General features: G+C 36.7%; 2 protein-coding genes across 5 annotated transcripts; both read right to left on the reverse strand.

Moving 5' to 3' along the window:
• Window positions 1–8190: 8190 nt before the first annotated feature.
• On the reverse strand, window positions 8191–25886 carry Desat1 (Desaturase 1). 4 transcript variants are annotated; one of them, XR_001847710.1, is made up of 6 exons: window positions 25787–25886; window positions 22623–22927; window positions 11157–11493; window positions 10905–11090; window positions 8942–9461; window positions 8191–8775 (listed from the first exon to the last, which is right to left on the reverse strand). XR_001847710.1 is itself a non-coding variant. In XM_017617759.1 (5 exons), exons 2-5 carry the CDS (start codon window positions 22912–22914, stop codon window positions 9143–9145), a joined length of 1134 nt encoding a protein of 377 aa, XP_017473248.1. In that variant the 5' UTR covers window positions 22915–22927; window positions 25787–25886; the 3' UTR covers window positions 8194–9142. The 4 variants fall into 4 exon arrangements, 3 of the variants coding, with proteins under 3 accessions (XP_017473248.1, XP_017473250.1, XP_017473249.1); XM_017617759.1 differs by having other exon boundaries at window positions 8194–9461; XM_017617761.1 differs by lacking the exon at window positions 25787–25886 and adding an exon at window positions 25453–25472 and having other exon boundaries at window positions 8194–9461.
• vrs (versager) lies at window positions 16200–17815 on the reverse strand. The gene is made up of 2 exons (XM_017617762.1): window positions 17389–17815; window positions 16200–17314 (listed from the first exon to the last, which is right to left on the reverse strand). Exons 1-2 carry the CDS (start codon window positions 17704–17706, stop codon window positions 16526–16528), a joined length of 1107 nt encoding a protein of 368 aa, XP_017473251.1. The 5' UTR covers window positions 17707–17815; the 3' UTR covers window positions 16200–16525.
• Window positions 25887–26123: the final 237 nt, after the last annotated feature.

Here is a 26123-nt window from a genome sequence, read left to right on the forward strand (position 1 = left end):
TAACCCTCCTTTTCCCGGTAGCGAAGGCACTATAGGCCTTGCTACTTCCGTATTTTACAAACCACCTGACCCCAGCGAAGCATCAGCATGGGTTCCGTAAAGTGCACAGCACTTAACGCCATAAATACCCAGATAACTCGTGGCCTAAACCGAAAGCGCCCCTGTGGGAGAACCATTTTAGTAGCGCTGGACCAGTCTAAGGCGTTCGACACTGACAAACATTCAACGCTAGTAGAAGACAGGGACTCAAACGGTGGTCGGGGAATTTTCTGAGTGGTCCTCACTCGTCAGTAACTTTTAGAGACGAATCGAGCAAACCGAGGAAAATAAAACAGGGTGGTGTCCCTTCCCCATTATTGTTTAACTTTACATATCAAACATTTCCCTCAACCACCAGAGGGAGTCTCGATTGGCTCTTATGCTGACGATTGCTCGATCATGGCGTCCGGGAATGAAATTGATGACTTGTTCTCGAATGTAAACGGTTATCTCGCCGAGCTTTCTCGCTTCTTCACTGCACGGGACCTAACCCTCTCCCCTACAAAATCCTCAGCCACACTTTTTACCACCTGGACGAAGGAGGTCAGACTCCAACTGGGAATTCACGTCGATGATACACCAATTCCAACGGTGAACAACCCGAAGATACTCGGAGTAACATTCGACAGTCTTCTCTCCTTCTATGTGCACGCAACCGCAATTGTCAACAAAGTACAAAGCCGCAACAAGGTCCTCAAGTCGCTAGCCGGCAGCACCTGGGGCAAGGACAAGAAACGTTGCTGGCAACGTACAAGAGAATTGGCCGGCCGGTTCTGAAATACGCTGCGCCCGTGTGGTCACCGGGGACTAGTAGGACGCAGTGGATGAAGCTGCGGACTTGTCAGAACGGCGACAATATGCCTCTTGATGTCGCCGCAACACCACCACCAGGGACTAACCGATCTGGGCGGGGTTGTTGTAGCCGCTGCAACAACAACACCAACCCACATAACTTCGATAATTTCCTTTCGTTCTATTAACAAGGAGCGTATTGACAAAGCAAAGGCGTTCTTGTTCTTCACATTGGGGAACATGTTAATTGCGGAAAGACTATCGGTGCAGATGATATACATATGCAATTTTCACCGGTTGTCGCATTGCTTCTGCTCCGGCAGTGTAAACTGAACAAAATAGATAGAGTAGACCCGGACAGGCCCTGAATGACATTCACAGGAAGTCAGTCTCAAGTTATGTATACTCTCGACCTGTGAATGCCGTTCTGGGCACACAACCACATGGCGTGGACATGACAGAACTTTGTCTGTCTCGGGAGACCCGCACCACAATAGCCCAGCATCGCTCTGGCTATTGCAGCAGGCTTAACTCATACATGAGCAGAATAAACGAGGATGTGCCCAACCAATGCACGGCATGCGGAGAGTTGCTACATGACTCTCGGCACCTCTTCGCATGCCCCCAGAACCCCACCCAGCTAACGCCTCTGTCCCTATGGACATATCTTATTGAAGTTGCGCACTTCCTGGGCCTCCCCTTGAAACAGACTACAACGTTAATAAATAAACCGACCCGAGCGGGGTTTAGTAGCCGCAACAACAACAAGGTGCCTGCTATTTAAAATATACAGTGTCCTAGACCACACCCCAACTCGTTTTCTGGGAAACTAAATGACATTTCGCAATAAAATTTGGTATACTTGTTACTCTTTGCCTAGGCTAGGCAATTAAAACTGCGATAGTTAAGTAACTATTTACTGCAGCCAAATTACTAAAAATTAATATATAGTGTGAACTTTAAGCAAAAATGTTTGTGTATGTATTTGGGTCTCTGTAAAAAATGCTCACCTCTAAAAATTATTTTAGTGGTCAGCACTGTATAATCCTTACTGATATAAATGCGAATGGTTTGTTTGTTATGCTTCCAAGCTTTAAATACTCAACCGATCTTAATGGTATTTCGTCTGCTGGTCTCATTTAGCCCAACTTAAAAGATAGTATTTTGATTAAACAATGGGGTGTGGCACCTCCTATACAAACGGAATTTTTCATACTGCATACCTCTGGAAGTATTTGCGGTAGAGTACTTGAACTGGTATGGATATATATGAAATGGTGCCTCTTAGGAATAAAAGTGTCAAAACAGATTTTAGAGATAATTGCATAATCTAAAGTTTTGTCTAATCTATTTTTATTATTTTTATTATACACCTTACGGTTTAGCTGAAAATGGTAAAAATCCATTTATTTGACTTTTGACCTAAATAATATTTTTTAAAGATCCGGGATCGATAAGGACTTCTCTCATTTCATTTATAATGACGTTCGTAACATTCGTATCAATTCTCAGCTTTACGCGATTTGCTGCAACCTTGAAAATCCAACTTGATCGGGCTAATAGTAGCGTTTTTTTTGTTTTTTTCTAACTTGATACTTAAATAAAAAAATTGTGATACATTTGATCAATTTTTTGGTTCTTTTAGGAACATTTTTTCATGACGTCGCGGCAACACTGGATATAATTGCTAAGCATTTTAGGAATGAGCCTCAGTGTATTATAAGTTACTCGTTCTTGTAAGGACGGAAGTCTAGCTTCCATAAAAAATCATTTGAGTGGTGACGTAGAGATGGCACGTCTACGCTTCTCCAAGCTGCTCCGTATTCTGGTGCTATTAATTTAAGCTGACGTTAGCTGTGATCCAATACTTTTCGTGAAAAATCCTGTAAAACAGCAAAATTACTCTCTGAAGTGAGAGTAAAAAGTGAGTAACAACAAAAAGTACGGGAACAAAAAAACCATTTTTCCTGTAAAAACGTCAACCAGTGATTGCTTGACACTTTTTATGATTTTACCAGAAGAAAAAGTTCGGGTAAAATCTTGCAACTTCATTCTCTACACAACTCTCCAAAAGTCTCCTTCATTTACAGGATTTTGGAGTACGGGAACATTTTTCCTGCAACTTCCTGCAAGTTCGTGTAAAATCCTGTAAGTGTTGTTACTCACTTTTTACTCTCCCTTCAGAGAGTAATTTTGCTGTTTGAAATTTTTACAGGATTTTGCACGAAAAATATTGGATCAGAGCTATAGTGAAGCAAGTGATGAAAATGTAGAGATTTTAACTGAAGATAAAACTCGAAACAATATTCTCTGTGTTATATGCTGCGAACAGGCACGGCAACGTTTGTTTGTTCCATGTCATGGCGGAATTATACCAGGTGAAGTAATTAGAGCGAGAAGAAAGATTTTGAGACTGCCTTATTTGAAAAATTGCCTTTCAAATTTGACTGTAAGGCAGCCGAATGTCAGAAAATAAAGCGAGAAAGCTTCATCGGTTTACTTCATCTGTTTATTGCGCCATGGTTCCATGCAAACATTTTAAGGTTTTGCAGCAATGCTTTCAACATATTAAAAATCATAGGAAACTTTTACTGGTTTTGCGTTCTCGTACCCAAAAAAATTGCAAAGTAGGGGAAATTGAGAGAGCAAAATGTGATAGAGGGCTGCAAATTTCTGCTGGAAAAATTTTTCCTAGCGAAAACTTGTCAATAAGAAAATCAGCTGATCACAAACATATGTTTATAAATAAACAAAAGAAAATTTGAATTATTTATGGCAAATTTTATTATTAACGCTAGTATAGTAAAATGAGAGTAAAGTTATTAAGTACAAGGTTTGTTGAGTGCTGACTATGGTTGCCGTTTGTAATTTTTCGTTTGTGCCATAATTGTCCTTTAAATATACCAAAATAGATAAAAATGCAGCAGGCTGAAATTTTATTGGCCGAATTTGTGAGTTTTCGTAGGCTGATTGTTGAAATTAGAATTTTATAATTTTAAATGTACATTTGTAGATATCTACTAATTTTTTTGAATGTGCCATGATGTATCACAAATAATTTTGATATTTCATTCGTTCCGATATAATAAATTTGTATTTTAAAAAGGTTTTTCGATTTTAAAAGTATGCAATTGTATAATATGCGAAATCGGGGAAAATGTCCCAAGCAGAAAATAAATTGCCATATGACCCACCAGTGGCAACTGTGGAAGTGATCAGCTGTTTCGAAGGCTGCAAGTTTTTGCAAATTTCGCGTTCTCGTACTTTTGTGCATATCTTGCATAGTTGCCAACTTGGTGCTTTAAGCCCTAGATTTAGTGCTCTTTGAAAATTAAATCGCAAAAAAAAATTATTTAGTGCCTAGTGCCTTCTTTAGTGCTTTTTTTCTGAACTAAAATTACTCCGATATAGTTAAAACCTGAAACCATTTTTAAATTTTTAAAACTGTGGCAGCACTGAATTTACAAAAATCTACAAATTTAAATGCACTTAAATACAACCATGATTGATAAAAAGCTGAACTTGCAAATTCACCTTGTTCAATTCTATTAGCGTTGAAAATGCTAGTAGATATGCGAGTAAGTTAAGTATTTCTTTTTTTCTTTTCTAATTAATATTTGTAAAAATTTTTATTTTTGTACCACCTGAGTAAAACATCGTTTCTTGGTGCTGAATTCAAATCTGGCCGCACAATTGCTCTAGCAGTAGAATTTTGGGATATCCTAACCTCAAAGTGCCAAAATCACGGTTGTTGGCGAAATTTGAGGTTATATAATGAAAACTAAATTTTTTTTGCTCATTTCTACTTAGGGCATGATTTTCGTTTGTTGGGATTCGATTTTTCTTTCTTGAGATACATATATCAGTTTTAATGTGCAGTACTTCGGTATTACGTCGTAAGCATGAGTCATTATAGCATGTGGCTTTTCAATCGTTATGAGCGAAAAAGTTTTGTGTAATAATTATGTATGCATTCTTGTAAATATTGTTAATTTTTTGTTTTTGTTAAATACATACCAACTGTTATGAAAAAAGCATCCGTTGATTCAAAACCATTTGGTGCTTTTAGTGTGGTAAAACGCTTTTATTCCAAGTTTTTGGTGCAAATCAAAAGTTGGCAACACTGATATCTTGTTTCCTTGAGAGCGAATGCTGCTAAATTCTCAAAATTTTTTCTGCTGGATAATTTTGTCCTCTCAATACGAGTACACACCTCATGCAAGGCACATAAATACAGGTAGAAGCCAAAAACNTTTATTGGCTTTGTTGTTACCTGAGCTTATAAATATCCCATGAGTTCTTCAAAAGTGTATTAACTTAAAGTTACCCGTTTGTCAGAGACAGCAAATAATCGGGCAGGTTCTGGAGTTCACTTCTGAGTGAATTTCAACTCCTGCCCATTTGAATTCAAAGCGAACTTGACTCAAATTCACTCGGAAGTGAATTGCAGAACCTGCCGGTATTATTTTGTCAACCATGAGGGTAAGTGAATCTTCAATGTGCTTTCGTGAAAAAAATTACAGTACATTACAGCTCCAGTGAAATTATAAACGTTGTTTGAGCACTCCACAATATTTGCATTTAGTATAGAGTGGAAGATTTGAACGCAAATGAATTCCATTTTGAAAGCCGTCAGGAGAAGCGAACCTCTTTTTAAAAAGTTAGTAAAAACGAGTACAATAATAAAAACATCTTTTTTATATACCTCCACATTTTACGTACGAATGTATGTTATATAAAAAGAATAAATTTGTTGATTTGAAGAATAAAATGTTGTGGAGTGATCAAACGACGTTTATAATTTCACTGGCTTTGAGTGGTGAGTAATGCAGTTCAAGATGGATTTCACATAATTCTTCACTCATCTCAAACAGCCTCATTGCGTAAGTCGTAAATTAGGCTGAATTGTACGACTCGACAACATTAGCATTGTCTACTGTCGTGCTGAAATAAGTAAACGACGAAAATTGTCGAAAACTATGCAGTGCTGCCAAGTTTTTCCGTTTTAATACACTAGTCGAGTGGAAATTTTAGGCAATGGCACTAAATTTTCGATACGATTCGACTCTCGAAAAACGACTTGCATTCGGCACGACTCTCGCAATGAGGCTGAACATGATCAAACATGTCTCTAAATCTCCGCCTTTCAACTTTCGCATAAGCAATCTGGGACTCGTTCTGCGCTTCAAGCAATAGAATTATGTTTCCACTTAAATTAAGAACAAACGAAATTTTATTTTTAAATTAAAATGAGTTAGATAAATTTAGTTATTTTAAAATATTTACAAATTTTAACTTCATAAGCTGCTGTAGTTTGGTGGCAAATTACAATTTTAGCGGAGCGGAATGCGGGCACGTAATCGAAATCCAGAATAGGGCTGAGTAATTTAGAGCAAGTTGAGACTAAATTAGGAAAATTTAAATACATTTAAAAAAAATGTGACATTAGGGACAAAATTGCAGGCGGTCCAAAAATAGCTATTTCTCTGTCATAATTACCGTTCCGCGAAACATAAAACGATTTGGGGAGTAATAATTCGGAGAAATCCATCATATCAATCAAACAGTAAATTTTGAATTTTTGATTGGCGACGAGATTGTTACGCCTTTTTGCATTTCAGGTGACGATATATAAGAGGCAAAATTCGACAAGTGTACCAGGAAAAACATTTTATGGCAGCATTTTTTTCAAACTCCAAGCGCCAATCTGTTATTAATTCTTAAGCAGCCAGACTCATCCGTTTGGCCAAACATCCCCCAAACACCCTTCATGTGTATGTGCATAGTTGTCGGACTGATGGTTTTTATGAAATATTTGCAAGTTTTAAAGGTAAAATTTTGTTTTTAGCAAACAAAAAAAAAAATCGTTAAAAATCAACGCGATTTTTTAGTCGGCTGAAACTTGCACTTCCTCAGACTAAAATTGTGAGGGCTATAAAACCGCATACACAGCACTGCATAGACATCAGAACCAAATCAGACAAGAAATACGGGTTTTCCAAACGTCTGGTCTCCTGCGCCACCTATCGGGTAAATTCTTTGTGGAGTTATTTCTTTTCATGTAAGTAATATGCTGCCGCTGTGCTGTAGTGGTTAGCAGTGCGCGCTACTATTCCGCAGGGCCTGGGTTCAAGCCCAGTTTCCGACCAACATCAAAAAATAAACAATCAAAGAAGTATTTCCATTTTCGTACCAAGGCTATTAAGTGCACCGAGTTTTGGTAGAAATTTATAAATCGGTTACCGATACAGATACACATTTTTGATCACAAGTGGGCGGCGCAACGCCAAAATAAAAAAAAAAAACTATAATCAAATTTCCTGCTAAGCGGTTATTGCAATTATCGATTTTAGTCAATTAGCTTCAGTAGTTACTGATTTATCGCAGTATTCTTATTTCTGAAAATTACCGTTATATGGGAAGTGGTCGTGGTTACAATCCGATTTCGCCCATTTTCAAAACCTACCTTGGAAAAGGGCAACCTATATACCAAATTTCGTTCAGATATCTAAATTTTTGCTCGAGTTATCGTGTATGCAGTTGGACGGACGGACGGACGGACAGACAGTCATGGCTTTACCGACTTCTCTCTTCATTCTGGTGGGAGATTCTGTAACCAGTTAGCGATAATTTTCCGATCACTATCGCACTTGGTATGAATGTGCGATACCGATTCGAAAATTGTCGCTAACTGGTTACAGAATCTCCCCTCTGATAATTTATGTATACATTAGTCTGCAGTTTCAAGTCTCTAGCCCATCGGGAAGTTGGTTAAAAATTGACTGAAATATTTGATTAAAAACACGTGAAACATAATAAAAGCTTGTAAAAATTAGGAGGTTATCAATTGGTCGGAATATATTTTTCCCCACCAGGGGGTAAATTACAGTTATACCGCCGGGAACTACCTGACGCTGATGGCCACGCTCTTTTGCGAGTATAGCAGCTTCCTTGATTATAGCGTATCGTTATTAGGAACGGAGAATATAAAAACCAAGGGTTTAACTTTCATCAGTGGTAAACTGGGTATGCTTACGTACCCACGATTGAGAGAAATAGAGGTTGCGCCAATCACGGTACCGCTATTCCTCTCTCAGTGAATTTGACAGAATCGTTGTTTGTATGACGTCACACTTGTGCAACTTGTTTGCGTTTTCCTTGCAACATTTTTTCTTCTTCCATTCTTGCTTACGTTTTGGCATTTCTCTCTCGCAATCGCACCAGTGTGACGTCACACAAAATTTATTCTCAAAAATCCTCTCTGATAGGCGCAATCTTGTATTCTATCGTTCTTGTTACGTGCCTGTCTGTAGCATAAATAGCCAAGTTTTATTCATCAAACTTCAGTAAAACTGCACATTCGTTTCTTTTCTTTTGTATTTAAATTTCTTTCACATTGGCCAACATATTTTTTAATGTAAATTAGGATAATGGAATCACTATAATGTTAAAAAATAGTTGCTTCTATTTGGTTAGTATTACTCAACAATTTATATGTAATAGTTTATATTTATTTTTAGAAATAACATGTTTTATATATATCTGTTTTATTCATAAATACTAAGAACCCCATTTGTAGTACTACATACATTATTAAGCGTGCTGTTAGCAGTAATTTGGAAATGTTACCTTTGAAAGTAGTGTTAAAAATATTTCATGTATGTATACCCCAATACATATACATATTTCATTGCATTTAGATTCACTAAAAATTTAGAGTGCAAACAAATTTCTTTAACTTTCTCTATTACAATGGTATTTGAATTTGATTTAACTTTTCAAATTTATTATAAATTCGTTTGCATTTTCGTATACTTATACTTATATATTTCCATGATATTGTTAGCACAGTTACATATAAGCCATCTACGCTTAGGAAGAAAAGCCCCTTGAGACAGCGAGAGCTCTTCGATATTCTCTTCGAATTTGAAAGTAGGTTTAATTCTGAATATGGAAGAAAAATAATTTTAAATGCACGCATGTATGTATGTATGTATAACATTGATTTTGCATAAAAAGTTTTACAAGACTTGTTTACAATCTAAAACTTATGCTTAGTTTAAGCTATTTGATGCCGTGCAATATATATAGTTTTTTATTTATCAGTTACCTTTTTAAAACGACTTGAAAAATGCTATTAGATTGATTACTGCAGTGTTGACACCTTCGCACACCCCTACAACAACTGTTTAACCCATTCCTAATCAGTTATATGTATATGCTTTTTATCTTACAGATGACCGCTCTGACAGTTGTTCACACACGCCGCGTTGATTCTGTTGCTCTTCGCTGCTTGTGTGTTATCTTTGCTTCATTCGTCTTTTTTGTGTGTAATTAGCGCGTCCGCCATTTCTTCCTTAGACTGATCTTTATCTCCCCAACCCCAAGTCGCATGAGAGCCATCGCCAGTGCGTTTGACGCGCTTTTCGATGATGTCATGTGACACCTGCTTTAGATCGTAGGCCCAGCCGATTTTGGCAAAGAAATCAATAAAAGCCGTGGTAATATTCAGGGAATAATCGCCAAGTTCAGCCGTTTTGTAGTCCCATGGAAATACATGATGATAATTGTGCCAGCCTTCACCGAAAGCGAAGATGGCTACCGATTTATTTTCTGATGGGTTGATAAATCTACGAAAAAAACATGTAAATAATAATTTTACTATATCTAAACAAATGGAAAACAAATATTTTTTTTTTCAAGTCTGAATGTGGAATAGGTTAGTATTCGATTCGAGAACTAGACCAGCAAAAAGGGAAACTGCGTTATCCAATGTATTTTCCCTTCGTTATGAATTCGAAATTCCCCCCATTATCGAATTGAAATTTTAATGAGAGAGAGTGATTGTCTTATATTTCCCTTCAAGAATTTCACTTTCCCTCTTGTTACTACGGTTTTCAGTTTTTTTTTCGAACCCATTTCCAGTGTATTTCCAATATACTATGAACGTTGGAAAATTAAGGTTGGTTATGAGCAGGGCTCGGAATCTCATGAAAATGCCTGTTTTTATTGGGCATCTTCAAATGGAAATGGTTAAGTTATCTTTACGAATCATGAAATTTCCTTTAAAATGGCATTCAATCGTTATTGCATATTTTTGCATATTTTGCAGTAAATGCATGGTTTTGCATATTTTCCAAAAATACCTGTTTTTGCATACATATACCACATATTTTAGTATATTTTACAATAAATGCATATCGTCGTTTAAAGTACAAAACCGCTGCATATGTCAGTTACGCGGTTTTGCAGAATGACGATACGCAGTTTTGTACTTTAAACGAGGATATGTTTTTTCTGCGCATATTTTTGCTTTTTTTGATTTGCCACTATTTAAATTTAGTGCGAAATCTCTGGGCACAAAAAATACCTATAATTTGTTCCGAAATATTCATCTAAATATTTTCTCGGATACCAAAGCGGCCATTAAAAACTCTCTTCTACCTCTGTTAGATCTCAACTATTNGGATATGTTTTTTCTGCGCATATTTTTGCTTTTTTTGATTTACCACTATTTAAATTTAGTGCGAAATCTCGGGCCACAAAAAATACCTATAATTTGTTCCGAAATATTCATCTAAATATTTTCTCGGATATCAAAGCGGCCATTAAAAACTCTCTTCTACCTCTGTTAGATCTCAACTATTGGCGGACTGTTGGAGAGAGCTGGGGCGGCTACTCTGTAATTCGATGCGAAGGAAAAATGCGATGCGATAGGCAATCGCACAGCGTATTACTTACGAGTATTTGCCTATCGCCCCGCATTGCCTTTTCGTATCGCATTATGTACAGAGTCCGGCCATAAAATATTAGGGAATTATTTTTAATTGTATATTTTACTCGTTTATGGTGAATGCTTCTAAATTTTGGGTACATATTATATGCGCATATTCCAGATTTTTTTGTGCATGAGATCCCGAGCCCTAGCATATGCATATTGGATATTGAACGCCATTTTCGAACGTTCGCCACAATGTTTATTGGGTATGTACATCATATACATATGTTCATATGTATGTATGTACATATACCCGTTAAGGATAGATAGATTAATAGATAAGGAGTGCACATACTTGTCGTAGGGCTTTCCTCCGAATTTATGTGCAGCGCTATTCACCAGCCAAGTCATATTCAAAGTGAAACACCAACGGAACATAGCAGCAACAAACCATGAATTGACGAAATTCTCATTCCATACGTACATAGGAATCGTGGTGGGCAACAAGAAGCACAAAATCGGCATCAAAATCAAATAATATCTAGAACATCAGAAATACCTATTAGTATACATAAATTTCTCTAGTGTAAATCCATATTTTACTTACTTCTTCTGGAACATTAAAATCGGATCAGCGCGCAAATCGGACAAATCCACGCCTTTGCCTTTGGCTTTCACCAGGGGATGTTTTTTGCACATTAACCAACCTACGTGAGAGAAGAAGAAGCCCCGTGTAGCATTATGGGGATCAGCATCGGTTTCCGAATATTTGTGATGTACACGATGATCACGTGCCCAGTGGTAGGCTGCATCCTGGAAGGCGATTGTATTGAAAACCATCAAAATCAGACGTAAGGGCCATTTGGCCTTGTACGCACGATGAGCCCAAAGGCGATGAGCACCGGCTGTTATACCCAGTCCAGAAATCAAATATAAGAACAGTGCTGTGAAGAAAGCAAGACACAAAAAACCAGATTTAATATCCACAATTCTCAAGCGGCTAAAATGCGTTCTAAGCAAGCATAGAGTGAAAAGTTGATAAGTCCAGTCCACATTTTATGAAAACTCATATTTTTATATAGGAAACAAGAGAAATTTTAGAAGGCTTAAGGCACTTGTTTTATTTTTTTCGCTTATATTCAATGAAGGCCAATTTGCTAAGCCCAAAAGAGGCACTGAAAATTCAACATGGCCAAAATAATACGAAATCTTTCAATAAAAATCGAATCCTTCCGATTCGTATGGAATTTTGCTTTGAGTAATAAAGGAGAGAGTACAAACTAAATTTCATCGAAATCGAATGAATTTTAACGTGGCAAATTTCAGCGAAATCGGTGCACGTTAATCATCATTTCCTCCGTTGTTTTCCATTTGAGATAAATTGTATTTATTCTTTTCATTAACACCAATGCCTTCCCGTAGAGACAAACCATTGGTTTAAAATTTTTACACCCAAGCAGAAATGCAATTGAAATGAAATTGAAATTGAATTGAAATGGTCAGGAAAAATTCGTTCAGCCAAATTTTCTTAAGCAGTACGAAGTTCTTAAGAAATTTGCTATGCTTTCTGCTATGGTTTGCTAAAGTTTGTTTGCGAAGAGTACAAGGTACCCTTGTTTCCAACAGAAATATATGCCCGTTCCATTATTTCGAAAGATGTCAAAACTCCTAGGACACTTCTAAATATTCACACGCACGAAATAATAGCAAATTATTTATTGACCGTTTTCTTAGAAGGTCCGTGCTTAACTTTATACATTGAAATAAGCAAAATAAGCATGAACTTTAAATTAAGCTTGGAAACTCTGAATAAGCAAAATAAGCAATTCCAAGCAAAAGTTTAACTTTTCTGCCCTGATAATAGGCTAGACATTTATAAAAAAATATTAATAATTAAATAAACAAATCCCTAATATTCCGGGATTCTTAGCAAAGCGGGGATCAAGGGATTAATATCCCTAATACATACATACATGTTTGTACCAACCCAGTAGAATTTGGGATCATCGTTCAATTGCTCGATGAGACCTCTCTAGCAACTCCCCATTGCTCCCTATACTTCTGTGTATAACCATGTTATTTTGTATGCTCCCTTTAACACTGGATGTCATAGGAGGGCGAGTAATCCCTTTGACCTCCCAAACAAGCAATCAGGCAATGCATACAGAAATATGATACATGAAACCTCCTTAACGAGTAATACAGGAGCACCATCAGAACAATCTCCCACAAGCCTCCTAAAGAAACCATGAACCAGAATTATATCCCAGAAATCCAATTTATTTTTTTGCCAAAATATTTTTTTAAAGCTATCCATCTTTAAATACTTAAGAAGTACCCTGCAAACCAAAGTTCCCGAAATCTTAACGAAATCTTTAGGAGTATCTGATTTCTGTAACGATTTTTTTCCGAATCTTCAAAGAAAATTATATGAAGTGGTTGACACGAAGTCGTAAAGAAATTTCTGTACGAAAAATAAAGAAAATTCTGAAAAAAGTCTGCAAGAAATTCTTCACATAGCAGCATTATTTACATTTCTTTACCGATTTTCTTCCGAAATTTCGTAAAAGAATGGAAGTGTGCGTAATTTATTTCATTTTAGAAAATTCGGCAAAAAATCGGATGGGATCTTTCCGAATTCTTTAAAAATTCTTTACGATTCAGAATACTCTGTAAAAATGGTTTGCAGGGTATATGCACTCCGGGTCAAGCTCGGTCAACCTGGTACTTTTATGTAACTACTCAAAATGATATTTATTTCTGGGCATTGCAAGAAATCCAAAAAAAAAATAATTTTTTACTATGCTTTTCTACTGCCCCCTACTTGCTCCTTAGGAGAACAGCTCACTTTCAGTCCGGTTGGGTAATTACAAAATGAAAATTACATTTTTAAAACAGTTTTTTTTTTACCTAATTTGGGCCCCTAACCAGGTATACGATCTCCGTGGTTTTTCCACAAAAAAAAAATATCTCAGAAAAAACATAGGAAACACGTTTATCGGTCGAAACCGTTTATTACAGTAAGATTAGGATCGAGCACTGGTAATCAGACGATTTTTTCCATAGGAGTTGATTTTTTCAATACTACAACAGCAAAAAGTTATGACACATACAAATTTTTAACGCTAAGGGGACATTCACAAACATGACAAAATGTTAAAAAAAAAATGAAAAGTATAAATTTTAAAAAGATTTTTCCAGATTTGCATAGCAATTAAATGGACCCTTATTCAGTAAAAAATTACAACTGTTGGTAGTAGCGATTTAAAAATATTAGTAAATATACGCGCTGGCATGACGTTACAAAAAACAAGTGGATTTTGACTTCGATGACAAAATTGCAAAACTCTGCGAATTGGGCAAAACTGTTTGTATAAAGGGTTTTGTTATAATATTGGAAATGTTTAAGGTTAAGTTTTTCTTTTCTGCTTAAGGAAAAAAGTTGAAAACTTTTGTTTTCAAGATTGCGACCAATCTACGACCCACAAAAAATCGTAAGAACTCCGTAATTTAACATAACGGGAGATAAGATTAAATACTCCGATACCTGACTTTTTTAATTTTTTTATTTTTTTTAATTTAAATAGTACATACATACGTACCTGTAGAGAACATGGAAAACCACGTATGCATGTACATTAGGGTGGTCCGAAAATGCATGTGAAAAAGTAAAGTCGTAATTTTTATGCTCTCACCCCCTAGGATTGTTCTATACCGAAAAAATATGCCCCTATTTTTTTACTTTGCTATCAAAAAATATTTAGAGGTCGCTCAAAGCGCTCAAAGTTTTCCATGTATTTTATATGGGGAAAAACACCTTTTCGCAGAAATGGTATAGAATTCTTAAAATTCAATATTTTTCTATCGGAAAACTCTGTTTATCTGTAGGAGATTCCCAATAATGATACCCAATTGTTTATTTAACCATTTTTTCATCGCAACTACAAATTAAAGAACCCCGAAAAATATAATGGGGGAACAATAAAAAAATCGTTAGTATTAAAAAATGGTTAAATAAACAATAGGGTATTATTATTGAAAGNATATTTTTCTATCGGAAAACTCTGTTTATCTGTAGGAGATTCCCAATAATGATACCCAATTGTTTATTTAACCATTTTTTCATCGCAACTACAAATTAAAGAACCCCGAAAAATATAATGGGGGAACAATAAAAAAATCGTTAGTATTAAAAAATGGTTAAATAAACAATAGGGCATTATTATTGAAATNACCCAATTGTTTATTTAACCATTTTTTCATCGCAACTACAAATTAAAGAACCCCGAAAAATATAATGGGGGAACAATAAAAAAATCGTTAGTATTAAAAAATGGTTAAATAAACAATAGGGTATTATTATTGAAAGTCTCCTAAAGAGAACCAGAGCTTTCCGATCGAAAAAGATTGATTTTCAAGAATTCTATACCATTTCTACGAAAATTGGTTTTTTCCCCATATAAAAATACATGGAAAACTTTGAGCGCTGGCATATGCCGACGACATCGATATTATCGGTGAAAAAAGGGCTACCTCTGTTTTGCCTTCTCGGGATTGGATATAGGAGCAAACCGAATGGGTCTGGTGGTGAACGAGGACAAAACGAAGTATCTCCTGTCAGCACACAAACAGTCAGAGCATACGCGTCTTGGCACCCACGTCACTGTTGACAGTTACAAGTTTGAAAAAGTAGACGACTTCGTTTATTTGGGAACCAGCATTAACACCAATAATAATGTCAGCATGGAAATCCAACGCGGAATCACTCTTGCCAACAAGTGCTACTTTGCGCTGAGTAGGCAATTGAGAAAGAAAGTCCTCTCGTCGTACAAAGATCACACTCTATAAGTCACTCATTATGCCTGTGCTGGTGTATGGCGCGGAGGCATGGAAAATGAAAGCATCTGATGAGGCGGCTCTTGGAGTTTTCGAGAGAGATTCTGCGAAAGATTGTATGTAGATTGTATGTCTTCAGTTGGCATTTCCAATTGGCGTCAGTTAGCACAAAAGAGAAATGACTTGCGTGCTGTTTTGGACTCGGCCAAAATCGCTTAGGCGGTTACAGCGCCAATAAAGAAGAAGAGCGACCTCTAAATATTTTTTGATTTCAAAATAAATAGGGATATACTTTTTTCGATATAGAACAATCCTAGGAGGTGAGACCATTACAATGCCGACTTTACTGCCTTTGGACCTCCCTAATGTACATAGGACCTTCTTCGTCGCCGCCGCCGCCGATTCTTTTTCAATTTGAGGACGTCGCCGCCGCAAAGCCAGTCGGCGTAAACCTCTAGTCCCTACACACAATATTTTATTAATGACTTGTTTTTTTTTTTTAATAATACTAGGTGCATTCTTTTGTAAAGGAGCGACAAAAGAACACTCAGCTCGAGTAAAATTTCCTTTTAGCTACTTAAGCAACCCTGTTGGTATCTGGCAGTAAACGTGATAAGTTGAATGGGGCTTATATACAAACACCAATGGAAATGAGTAATTATGCGAGGTAATCGCTTAATATATGCATATACTTATTTAAAACATAAATCATGAATACAAGGAAACAAAAATTTCCCTAACCACTTTCCCATCAACAATTCACAATAGAGCAGTTTTTGCATTAAACAACACTACACTTCTGGTCGGTTATTTTTTAATCGACCTGGCTGAACTCGAATAAATAGCCAAGTTTGTGTTGTTCCTTAGCATGTATTTCGTAATTTTACCGAGTGTTCTTTTGTAGCTCGGTTGCAAAAGAATGCGCCTACTAAAATCAGACGAATAAATAATCGTCGAAATAAATCCGTTTTTTATGACATACAAATAAAATTAGCAATATTGTATTACGTGACCCCTTCAATGAAGTCGTTTCGACGATTTATTTTCAAGGGAGAGGTTATATAATTGAGGAACTCACATTTAATTTACAACAAAAAAGCCCGAAAAACCAATTGTGATTTCGAGCAAAGTGCACATTTATCATTTAATATAAGACTTTGTGTAATCGGGCAGTAGAGACTTGGATGAATTTTCAGATGTAGCCGCCAAGGCGTTGGATGTGGTCATTGCCCGGTGAGACAAACCAATTTTTGTGACTGGATTTTGATTTGTTATGATTTTGCTAGCGTTTTGCACTTTTTGCACCGCTTGCTTGACCTTAGATGCCGTTTCGCGGCATGTGGTTGCATTTTGGTGGTCAGAGACTGCCGTTGACGATATGTTCTCAGTTTGCACTCCTTCCTCACGTTCTTCGTATTCTTCCATTTCCAGCTCCTTCTCGTTTTGCTGTTGTAACGGTGGGGTCTCGACTATTTTGCGCACATCCACAATTTTTTTTACATCATCTGAGATTTCAGCTATCTCAAGCGATAGTGCGGGTGTCACATTAGCAAGCATATGGTCCGATGTTGCATTACTTATCATTCCACTGATGATGATTCCCAGTGGATCTCGACAGGCTTTAGGATGAAAACATTCCTGCAAGATCGTTTGTTGGTGATGTATTGAGTAGAGGTCTTGAGAAATCAAAGGTGTATCGATTGGTGCCCTTATACGGCACAGCTGATCGGCTGGGTGAATCTTTTGGTGGTGCTGTCGCACCCGCGGCAAATGTGCCCAACGACCACAATGCCCGAGTTGCTTGTTGTTTGTACGCATACGTTTGCGTGTTCGGTCAAATTCATCGCCAGAAAGAGATTCTTCTTCGCTGCAGGCTCGCCCACGTTTCATATTGGGATCTAATCTGCTACGACTACATCGCCGTGGATCCTAATTGGAAGCGATAACAGACGTACATACATACAGATGTATAATGAAGTATTATATTTGACAAATATGCTTACATTTCCACGAAATACACGACGGTCTGGGGTTTTAGAATTGGATTGAGCACTGGGCCCTTGCATAGCGGCAGCGGAACGTCCAAGAGCATAGCGATGCATGCCACGTCGATCAATCAAGCCAATTTCACTGAGGTTCTTCAAAGAATTCTGTACGGCCCTCTCAAGATTCGGAACTGGTACTAGGTTTCGCATTTGATACTTCACTTGATTTATTATACTTGACGTGACGATGATTCGATTGCGATCGCCGCCGCTCAAAGCACCCAACGCTTTCAAAACGTGCCTATTCACTTTCTTAGGCACATTAAAATGATCCATTATTCACACACTTTTTTTATCGCTGTTGAATTTTAAGTTCTACAATTGAATTAGCTATTTTGTTTATTATTTACAGGCCTATAACTTGGGGAAATGCACAAAAAATTTGCAACTATAACTAAAAATTAACTAACTAANGTGACGATGATTCGATTGCGATCGCCGCCGCTCAAAGCACCCAACGCTTTCAAAACGTGCCTATTCACTTTCTTAGGCACATTAAAATGATCCATTATTCACACACTTTTTTTATCGCTGTTGAATTTTAAGTTCTNTACGCATACGTTTGCGTGTTCGGTCAAATTCATCGCCAGAAAGAGATTCTTCTTCGCTGCAGGCTCGCCCACGTTTCATATTGGGATCTAATCTGCTACGACTACATCGCCGTGGATCCTAATTGGAAGCGATAACAGACGTACATACATACAGATGTATAATGAAGTATTATATTTGACAAATATGCTTACATTGCCACGAAATACACGACGGTCTGGGGTTTTAGAATTGGATTGAGCACTGGGCCCTTGCATAGCGGCAGCGGAACGTCCAAGAGCATAGCGATGCATGCCACGTCGATCAATCAAGCCAATTTCACTGAGGTTCTTCAAAGAATTCTGTACGGCCCTCTCAAGATTCGGAACTGGTACTAGGTTTCGCATTTGATACTTCACTTGATTTATTATACTTGACGTGACGATGATTCGATTGCGATCGCCGCCGCTCAAAGCACCCAACGCTTTTAAAACGTGCCTATTCACTTTCTTAGGCACATTAAAATGATCCATTATTCACACACTTTTTTTATCGCTGTTGAATTTTAAGTTCCACAATTGAATTAGCTATTTTGTTTATTATTTACAGGCCTATAACTTGGGGAAATGCACAAAAAATTTGCAACTATAACTAAAAATTAACTAACTAAATTAATTAACAAAAAATTTTGCAAAACACTAGGAATTGGTTTTTTTTTTAGCTTGGACAAATAAAATTCGAAATAAAATTTTTTGTATAATTAATATTTCAAAGCCTGCCTGAAATGACAATTCAAACTTCGATGAAATCATGATGTAATAAACAAAGTGAAATCAATATTTGATGTACGCTTATTTGAAAATTTAAATGTAAACCATTCGTACATATATTTGTTTACATTAACCCTCTTTCGGCTTTGGTTTGGAACCGAATTCTGTGATAGGGTGTTTTTCAATATGTTCAATATTTTTTTTTTCAGAACTTATGCGAGTTGCACTAGAAATTTCCTGTTTATCTTGATTTTAGCAAATAAATAAGTCATTAAATTGTATTTTTTTTGTGAATAACTATTTACTGATATTTACACATATAAATAGTGTTGACGAAGGTACAGAAACCGCACTCGGCAGTGCAGCTGGTTTGTCTCGGAAACAGTATGCCAGTACGCAGAATGTCCTCATCTCAAAATATTTCCCTATATATGTATGTAAATATGTATGTATATACACATTAAGATTAAGGACCATCTACTATTACTAAATTGGCGAAAGTATAAATTTTATGCGATACTTCACATCTGTTTGGCGCAGTGCGGTTGTTATTTTCACGATATGCCTTTGCCCTAGTGCATTTGAGAACATACCCACACTTTGATTATTACCTCTCATCTGATGAAATAACAGGTAACATCTTTGATGGNAATTGGCGAAAGTATAAATTTTATGCGATACTTCACATCTGTTTGGCGCAGTGCGGTTGTTATTTTCACGATATGCCTTTGCCCTAGTGCATTTGAGAACATACCCACACTTTGATTATTACCTCTCATCTGATGAAATAACAGGTAACATCTTTGATGGTACTGCACCAGGATCGAGGCGTCTTCTCTTGGCATTAATACTTGCATAAATGATATCATTCGATTTGAAACACAGAGCGTTCATATTCGTAAAGTGAGCTACTTGTATAATGAAAAATTCGTTTCCTAAAAATGAACCCGCTATCTTTTATGAAATCAGCTTGAAATTCATAATGCGAGGATTCTTGGCCCTCCTTTAACTGAAAATGCTCATCTATGCTCTTTAGTTTCCTTATAAGGACTTTTATTGGCTTACATGGTACATCGGTCCAGTGCTCTGCCCAATCCACAAGAAAGGCGACCCCGCCATACGCGCCAACTACCGCGGAATTAGCCTTCTAAGCATAGGTTACAAGGTCTTATCGAGCGTATTGTGCGAAAGACTGAAGCCCACCGTCAACGAGCTGATTGGACCTTATCAGTGTGGCTTTAGGCCTGGAAAATCCACCATAGATCAGGTATTCACAATACGCCAAATCTTGGAAAAGACCCGCGAGAATAGGATCGACACACACCATCTATTTGTCGATTTCAAAGCCGCTTTCGACAGCACGAAGAGAAGTTGCCTTTATGCCGCGATGTCTGAATTTGGTATCCCCGCGAAACTAATACGGCTGTGTAAAATGACGTTGAGCAANGAAGGACTTGGCTTCACTTGGCATTTTCAATTGGCGTCAGTTAGCACAGAAGAGAAATGACTGGCGTGCTGTTTTGGACTCGGCCAAAATCGCTTAGGCGGTTACAGCGCCAAATAAGAAGAAGAAGAGGTACATCGGTCCAATGCTGAAGTTGCAAGATCATAGAAGAATATTACGCACGCTTGGCAGAGATCTCAGAGAGACCATCGGTAAAACTCATGACATCGAAAGGGATTAGTATTCGATATGGTATTACAGCGCTACTATTCTTGGCCTACGAAAAAGACCTTATTGGGCGCCGCGAAGCAAGCGGGTTTGGCTAGTACTATAATAAAACTGTAGATACTGTACTGAATGGATTTTCATGGGGCTTTAACTGGTATATAGAGAGTGGCCTCGGACGTAACCTAGAATATAAAAAGATTATAGAAGAAGATTCCGCACTCTCGGCAAACTTTGCAATACTCGCTGATATCCCACAGGTGGAAATAAAAGCTCATAGCATCGAAGGAGATTAGTACTTAACCCAAATGTTATTTCAGCGCTATTATTCTTGGCATATGAGTAAGCAAGGTCATACTCTTCAGTCCTTTCAACCTAAATTTTAGTTTTACATTACAAACCGTTTTTGCATAGTAAAATTATTTTTGTATTGGTCAACGCAAAAGTTCTTATAAGGCGTTGCGAAGAAAGCTAGGTGCTTCAGAGATTTGCAGGTTTTTACGGACTGTCGTTCCCGGTCGCCACGTTCCATAAGGTTTAGTAATAGCGAAAAGAGCTTTTCCTTTAAATCCTATTAATCGTGAAGCACCTGGAATGAAACTATATTTACTTTCCAAAATCCAATAATATGGAACAAAGAACCACTAAACTGAACTTCGGCGCGCACATAACACTGTGGGTAATAGCGTAGCCGAGATATTGGTACGGCCAGAGCTGGTACTTTGAAGTGCGGCCGAAGGTCGCTTACTCTAAAAGGAGTTGTGCGTGCAAAAATAGGTTCGTTCGCGTAGCTGTTAATTGTTCATGTTTAACCAAAACTTACAGGTTTTTGCGTTCGCGTACGCAAAAAAACTTGCAAAGTAGGGGAAATTGAGAGAGCAAAGTGACATTTCATTTTGAGGGGAAGCTGTTAGTTTCTGTTGGAAAAATTTTTGCCAACAGCAATTTGCCAACAGGGAAACAGCTGATCAAAAACAGCTGGTTGGCATTTACGCAAATCACAAAATTTAATTTGATGGTTTGGAAGATAAAAATTACAAAATGCGACAAATTAAACTTGTAAGAAATAAGTAGTTATTTGTTTAATCAATAAACTGTGTCAGTATAACACTTTGCGATGACTTTTCGTACGTTTTAAATTTTACACTTTTGTATGTAAACAAAAATTATATCAGCTGTTCGTCTAACTTGCAAGTTTCTGCAAATTTTCTGTTCGCGTACTATTTTGGATATTTCTCTCTTGTGAGCGAACAGATGACATTTCGCCGGAATTTGGCAGTTGGTTGGTTTCTGTTGGATATTTTAAACGAACGCACCTAATATTGCATATGGCTTAACCGAATTTTGAAAACTTAAATCATAATTATTTTAATTATTGGTACTCAAAATAGTTTTTAAGAAAGGTCGCTAGTTTTTATGATGTTAAGGTGCCGCCAGGAGTTAACATTGTAAATAATGTTCGGAATATATTTTCTATAGAAAACTTTTGAAATATTAAAAAAGTAAATTCCCGTTCCCGGATTCGTAATACAGGGACCTTAAAATGCGTATATTTGATACCCCTTCTGAAGAAATAATTTGATGATTACCAATGATTTTCCCAAGTGTCCTGGAGTAAGTAAGTAAGCTGGAAAATTACCGTAACAATGTTAACACAAGGCGAGAGTTTCTTTATTCACATTATGAACATTCGGAATACATTTTTCTGTTCACTAATTGATTAAAACTTTGTTCCCGGATAATATGGGGCCGGATAATCTGAACGCATTCTTTTCATTTCGTCTCTAGTACGGAATTTATAGAATATTACATGAAAATAATGGCGCAAGAGAAACCAAGTAAGTTTTTGCAAAAAAATTTCATTCTCTTCTGTTTCTTTATAACCATTGTGCCTCATGAACTACACGAATATTCTCTTCTAGATCCGGACTGATAAATACAGAAACACACTCACGGTCAATTAATAGGAAAAATGTGATCCACAAATAGTGTGGCCAGATATCAATTTTTACTTGAAGCGGTTGTAGTTTCAATTATGACTGTGTTACTCATTTGTACAATTTTGAATATGACTTTATTTCACTTCTATATTGGAAATAACGTCATATGGTTTTATTTCCAAAACAAAATGGAAATAAGACCATATGGCCTTATTGTGTATGTGCATACATACATACATACATATGTAAGTATGATTGGAAATTTTATGAACAGAAAATACTCACCTAATGAAATAGTTTGCCATTTGGCCGATGTCAACATCAAATAAAGTCCATATACAGCTGCTAAGTGGACATAGACGAATGCAATTATGTTTCGCCAAACCAGTTTAAACCTTCGTTTTTCAGCTTTCTTCAGCTTTTCAATGTCCTTCAATAAGCCTCCATCATAGGTTTCGGCATCTTGCTCGAAGAGTACACCAGTGGTGTTATCAGTCAGAGATTTCGAATCACCACTGGCATTGGCAACCAAGGAGTTGCTTATGGATTGTGTATTTGCTGTAGCGTTTGGCGGCATGTTGTTACCTTTGCTGTAATCGAGATAAAAATATATCATATAGTTTCAGTTTACTGATCATGTTTTTACAACAAAAAAAAAAACGACATTATAAATACCTTAATAAATATCTTAAAATACTGACTGAGAATTTTTGTGGTTGTAAGTTGAAATTTATTTACATACATACATCTTAATGGCTATTTCCCATGGCGAAATTATACCAGGTGATGTAATTAGAGCGAGAAGAAAGATTGCGTTTAAAATTTGACTATTACTATGTTTATGCGTAAGCTATTTGCAAATAAAAATAACTCCCTAACGCACTGTTTATTCGATGGTGAAAAATTCTTTTTTAATATTGTTATAATCAGACAAAAGGCAACAATAGGATCATCGAAAAAAAAAAAAAGTTAAATATGGCAACGTCTTGATTATAAATAGGCAATAAGATGGCCATCGAAAAAGAAAATGAACCTAAGAATGGCGGCGTCTTGCGCTTATTTGCAAATAGTACCACTAATCAATACTTATTTGCGTGATTTAGTAACTTGTAAATAAAAAATTAACTCAACGTTTATACGGCAAAGTTTACCAATTTGTAAATTGTTATTTGCAAATAATACGTGCGTATAAACGTAGTATATAACTGCTATACCTAAATAAAAGCGGCAACGCCACGTCAAATGCACAAATAACAACAACAACAAGCATGGGTTTGTTTGTGTGAAATACGAAAATGACAGTTTCGCCGTTTTCTGCAGCCAACTTCACTTCCTAACGCCCTGTCAAAATCGGATTTTCCAACCGCTCAGCGTTGACGCCGTGTTGTTTTGGTATGCTTTATACAAATTGTATTGGCATGAGAACTTTTTTACAGCCAGACAACGGCTGCCGCTTTTGTTTAGGTATCGCAGTAAGGCAGCCGAATGTCAGAAAATAAATCGAGAAAGCTTTTTTATTACTTCACCTGTTTATTGCGCCATGGCTATTGCCTTTGAATTGTTTCCAAAATGAAGCTCTTCATGATGAAATCAAAATTAATAGAATGAATTTATCGCATGAACGCCCGGACGATTTTGGTCTATGTCTCCGTAGCTTGGTGGCCCAAAACACTGCAAAAACAGCCTTACTTCGTTGGCAGAAACTTTCAGTTGCAATGGGCAGATGGCCCACTGTGTTTTAGGTCGAGATATTAGGGGCAATGAAAGAGATTGTAACTATGCTGGATGCCAAGGATCTGCCAGATTGAGGCGAGAGCTGGCGAGAGAAAAGTTTTCAACCGCCTTTGTGGGTCCGAAACCATATATGTAATACTTCTATATTGGCAGTACGCTAAGTTCTCAATGTGTAAGCATTCCGAAATCAAAATGAGACAGTCTAGTAGTATTTTTGTGTACGTGTTTATTTATGTATATATCTGTACTGTAATGTTTTCGGACGGTACTAGCTTTTACTGCCAATATTGGAGTATTACATACAGATCACGACCCTTTTAGAAGCTCTGTACATTACGATTCATAGTCATGTTTTCGCCTAATCATTAAAGCTTCATGATTAGAAGCCGTCATTTGTTTACTATTTTGTGTTGGAAATTAAAATTATTTACCATTTCAATAGGAAATAATCAGACATTTTAGCAAATTGTATTGAACCATAAGTATTTATGCAATATTTCGCTGTTATGTGTAGAACGATTAGGTGAAAGACCATTTACACTGGCAATATTTAACCGGTAAGGATAAGACACCTCTTATTATAAGAAACAAAATTCATTATACAATATATTGTACTTAATATACCTTGTAAATGAAAAAGGTACAAATGTACCTACAATGCAAGTGCCCATTTAAATTTTAAATCTTTATTTTATTTTAAATGGAAAATTTGTGTGGAAACGTCTTTTTAACAACTTTTTTAAAATCTATTTTTTCTTCTTTTTGTAAATTTTACGGGCTTATACTCACAACACAAATATAAGCACGAACGAACATACATATGTATGTACATGTCTAAACGTAGTGAGAATGCAAGAAAAATCAATAACTCGGTGTCCTTGTGTAGAGATGCTAAAGCGATTGCCCTTGGATGCGATTCCTGTGTGCCATTTTTATGATTTGATGGTCAACGAAAGCCGGCTCTGTGGAACTAGCTCTGACATCTCGATATGTACCCTAGTGTATGTAGGGCAGTGGGTGATTAAAAAGTTGATGCAACATGCGGTTGCTTGCGGCGTAGTAAGAACGTACATACATATTGTACATGAATGTTTTGCACAAAATTTAAAAATTTCACGTACAAGTCTTTGCATCTATCAGTTCCTTTATGAACACTTACTCGGTTTTGACTTAGTGGTTATCACTTTTGTTTACATGAGTCGGCTTTATATTATTATAAATATATCTACATACATATGAAAGTACTGACGAATAAGTTTGGAGCTCTNACACTTACTCGGTTTTGACTTAGTGGTTATCACTTTTGTTTACATGAGTCCGCTTTATATTATTATAAAGGTCCCGATAGAGTCAGTGGAATTCCCGCAGGATATCTACATACATATGAAAGTACTGACGAATAAGTTTGGTGCTCTTTTTTTTGTTAAGATTGCCTACATGATTACCGTTTGTTATTTTAATAAAAATAATTTTATATTTTTTTATTTTTGTTATACCGACATCAGACAACAGAAAATCTTTTTATTTACTTTTAGGTTCTTTATCGAATACTCTATGCACAAGTATTGAATTTTAAATTAAATTAAGGACTTCATGTGTCTGTCGTAAAGAAGGTATCACTGTAACAGGTACTGCATTTACATATATTGCTAGTAATCTCATTGAGGGACTGCTTAAGTTAAGTATGTTTTTGTATAATAAACAATATTTCTTACGCGTCCGACGTTCAAATGACTGCATCGAGTGGTGGAAAAAAACTAATTTGAAATTTGATAGGACTCGTGAGAAGGAATCGTGTTAAGTGCTGCAGAGTAAGTGATGGAGAGTTGATGCGAGAACCATGAAATCAATGTGTCAGTTTGTAAGCATCAGCATTAGGGATGCCAACTCTGTGAGGGCTAATTCTCCAAATTCCCAAAATAATTTCACCCATATGGTTTTTCTTTTATTATGTAGGCACTTCATTCGGAACTGTGGCGAGATGGAACTTGCGGAAATTATTTTTGATTGGCTGGCGAGCTCAAACCAGCAAGGGGCTGGGCATACCTTGAT

Source organism: Rhagoletis zephyria, unplaced genomic scaffold (assembly GCF_001687245.7).
Source record: "Rhagoletis zephyria isolate East Lansing unplaced genomic scaffold, Rhagoletis_zephyria_1.1 Rzeph_scaffold_01483, whole genome shotgun sequence".
In the NCBI taxonomy this organism is placed as follows: Eukaryota; Metazoa; Arthropoda; class Insecta; order Diptera; family Tephritidae; genus Rhagoletis; species Rhagoletis zephyria.

Excerpts from the sequence above, each read along its gene's own strand:
- Desat1 (XM_017617759.1), bottom strand. The coding sequence starts at position 22,914 with ATGCCGCCAAACGCTACAGCAAATACACAATCCATAAGCAACTCCTTG. Across the intron at positions 11,494-22,622 it reads ATGGCAAACTATTTCATTAG|CACTGTTCTTATATTTGATT; the intron begins GTGAGTATTTTC and ends CTTTCTTCACAG. Across the intron at positions 11,091-11,156 it reads ATTTTAATGTTCCAGAAGAA|ATATTATTTGATTTTGATGC; the intron begins GTAAGTAAAATA and ends CTGATGTTCTAG.
- vrs (XM_017617762.1), bottom strand. The coding sequence starts at position 17,706 with ATGGATCATTTTAATGTGCCTAAGAAAGTGAATAGGCACGTTTTGAAA. Across the intron at positions 17,315-17,388 it reads GTCGTGTATTTCGTGGAAAT|GATCCACGGCGATGTAGTCG; the intron begins GTAAGCATATTT and ends GCTTCCAATTAG.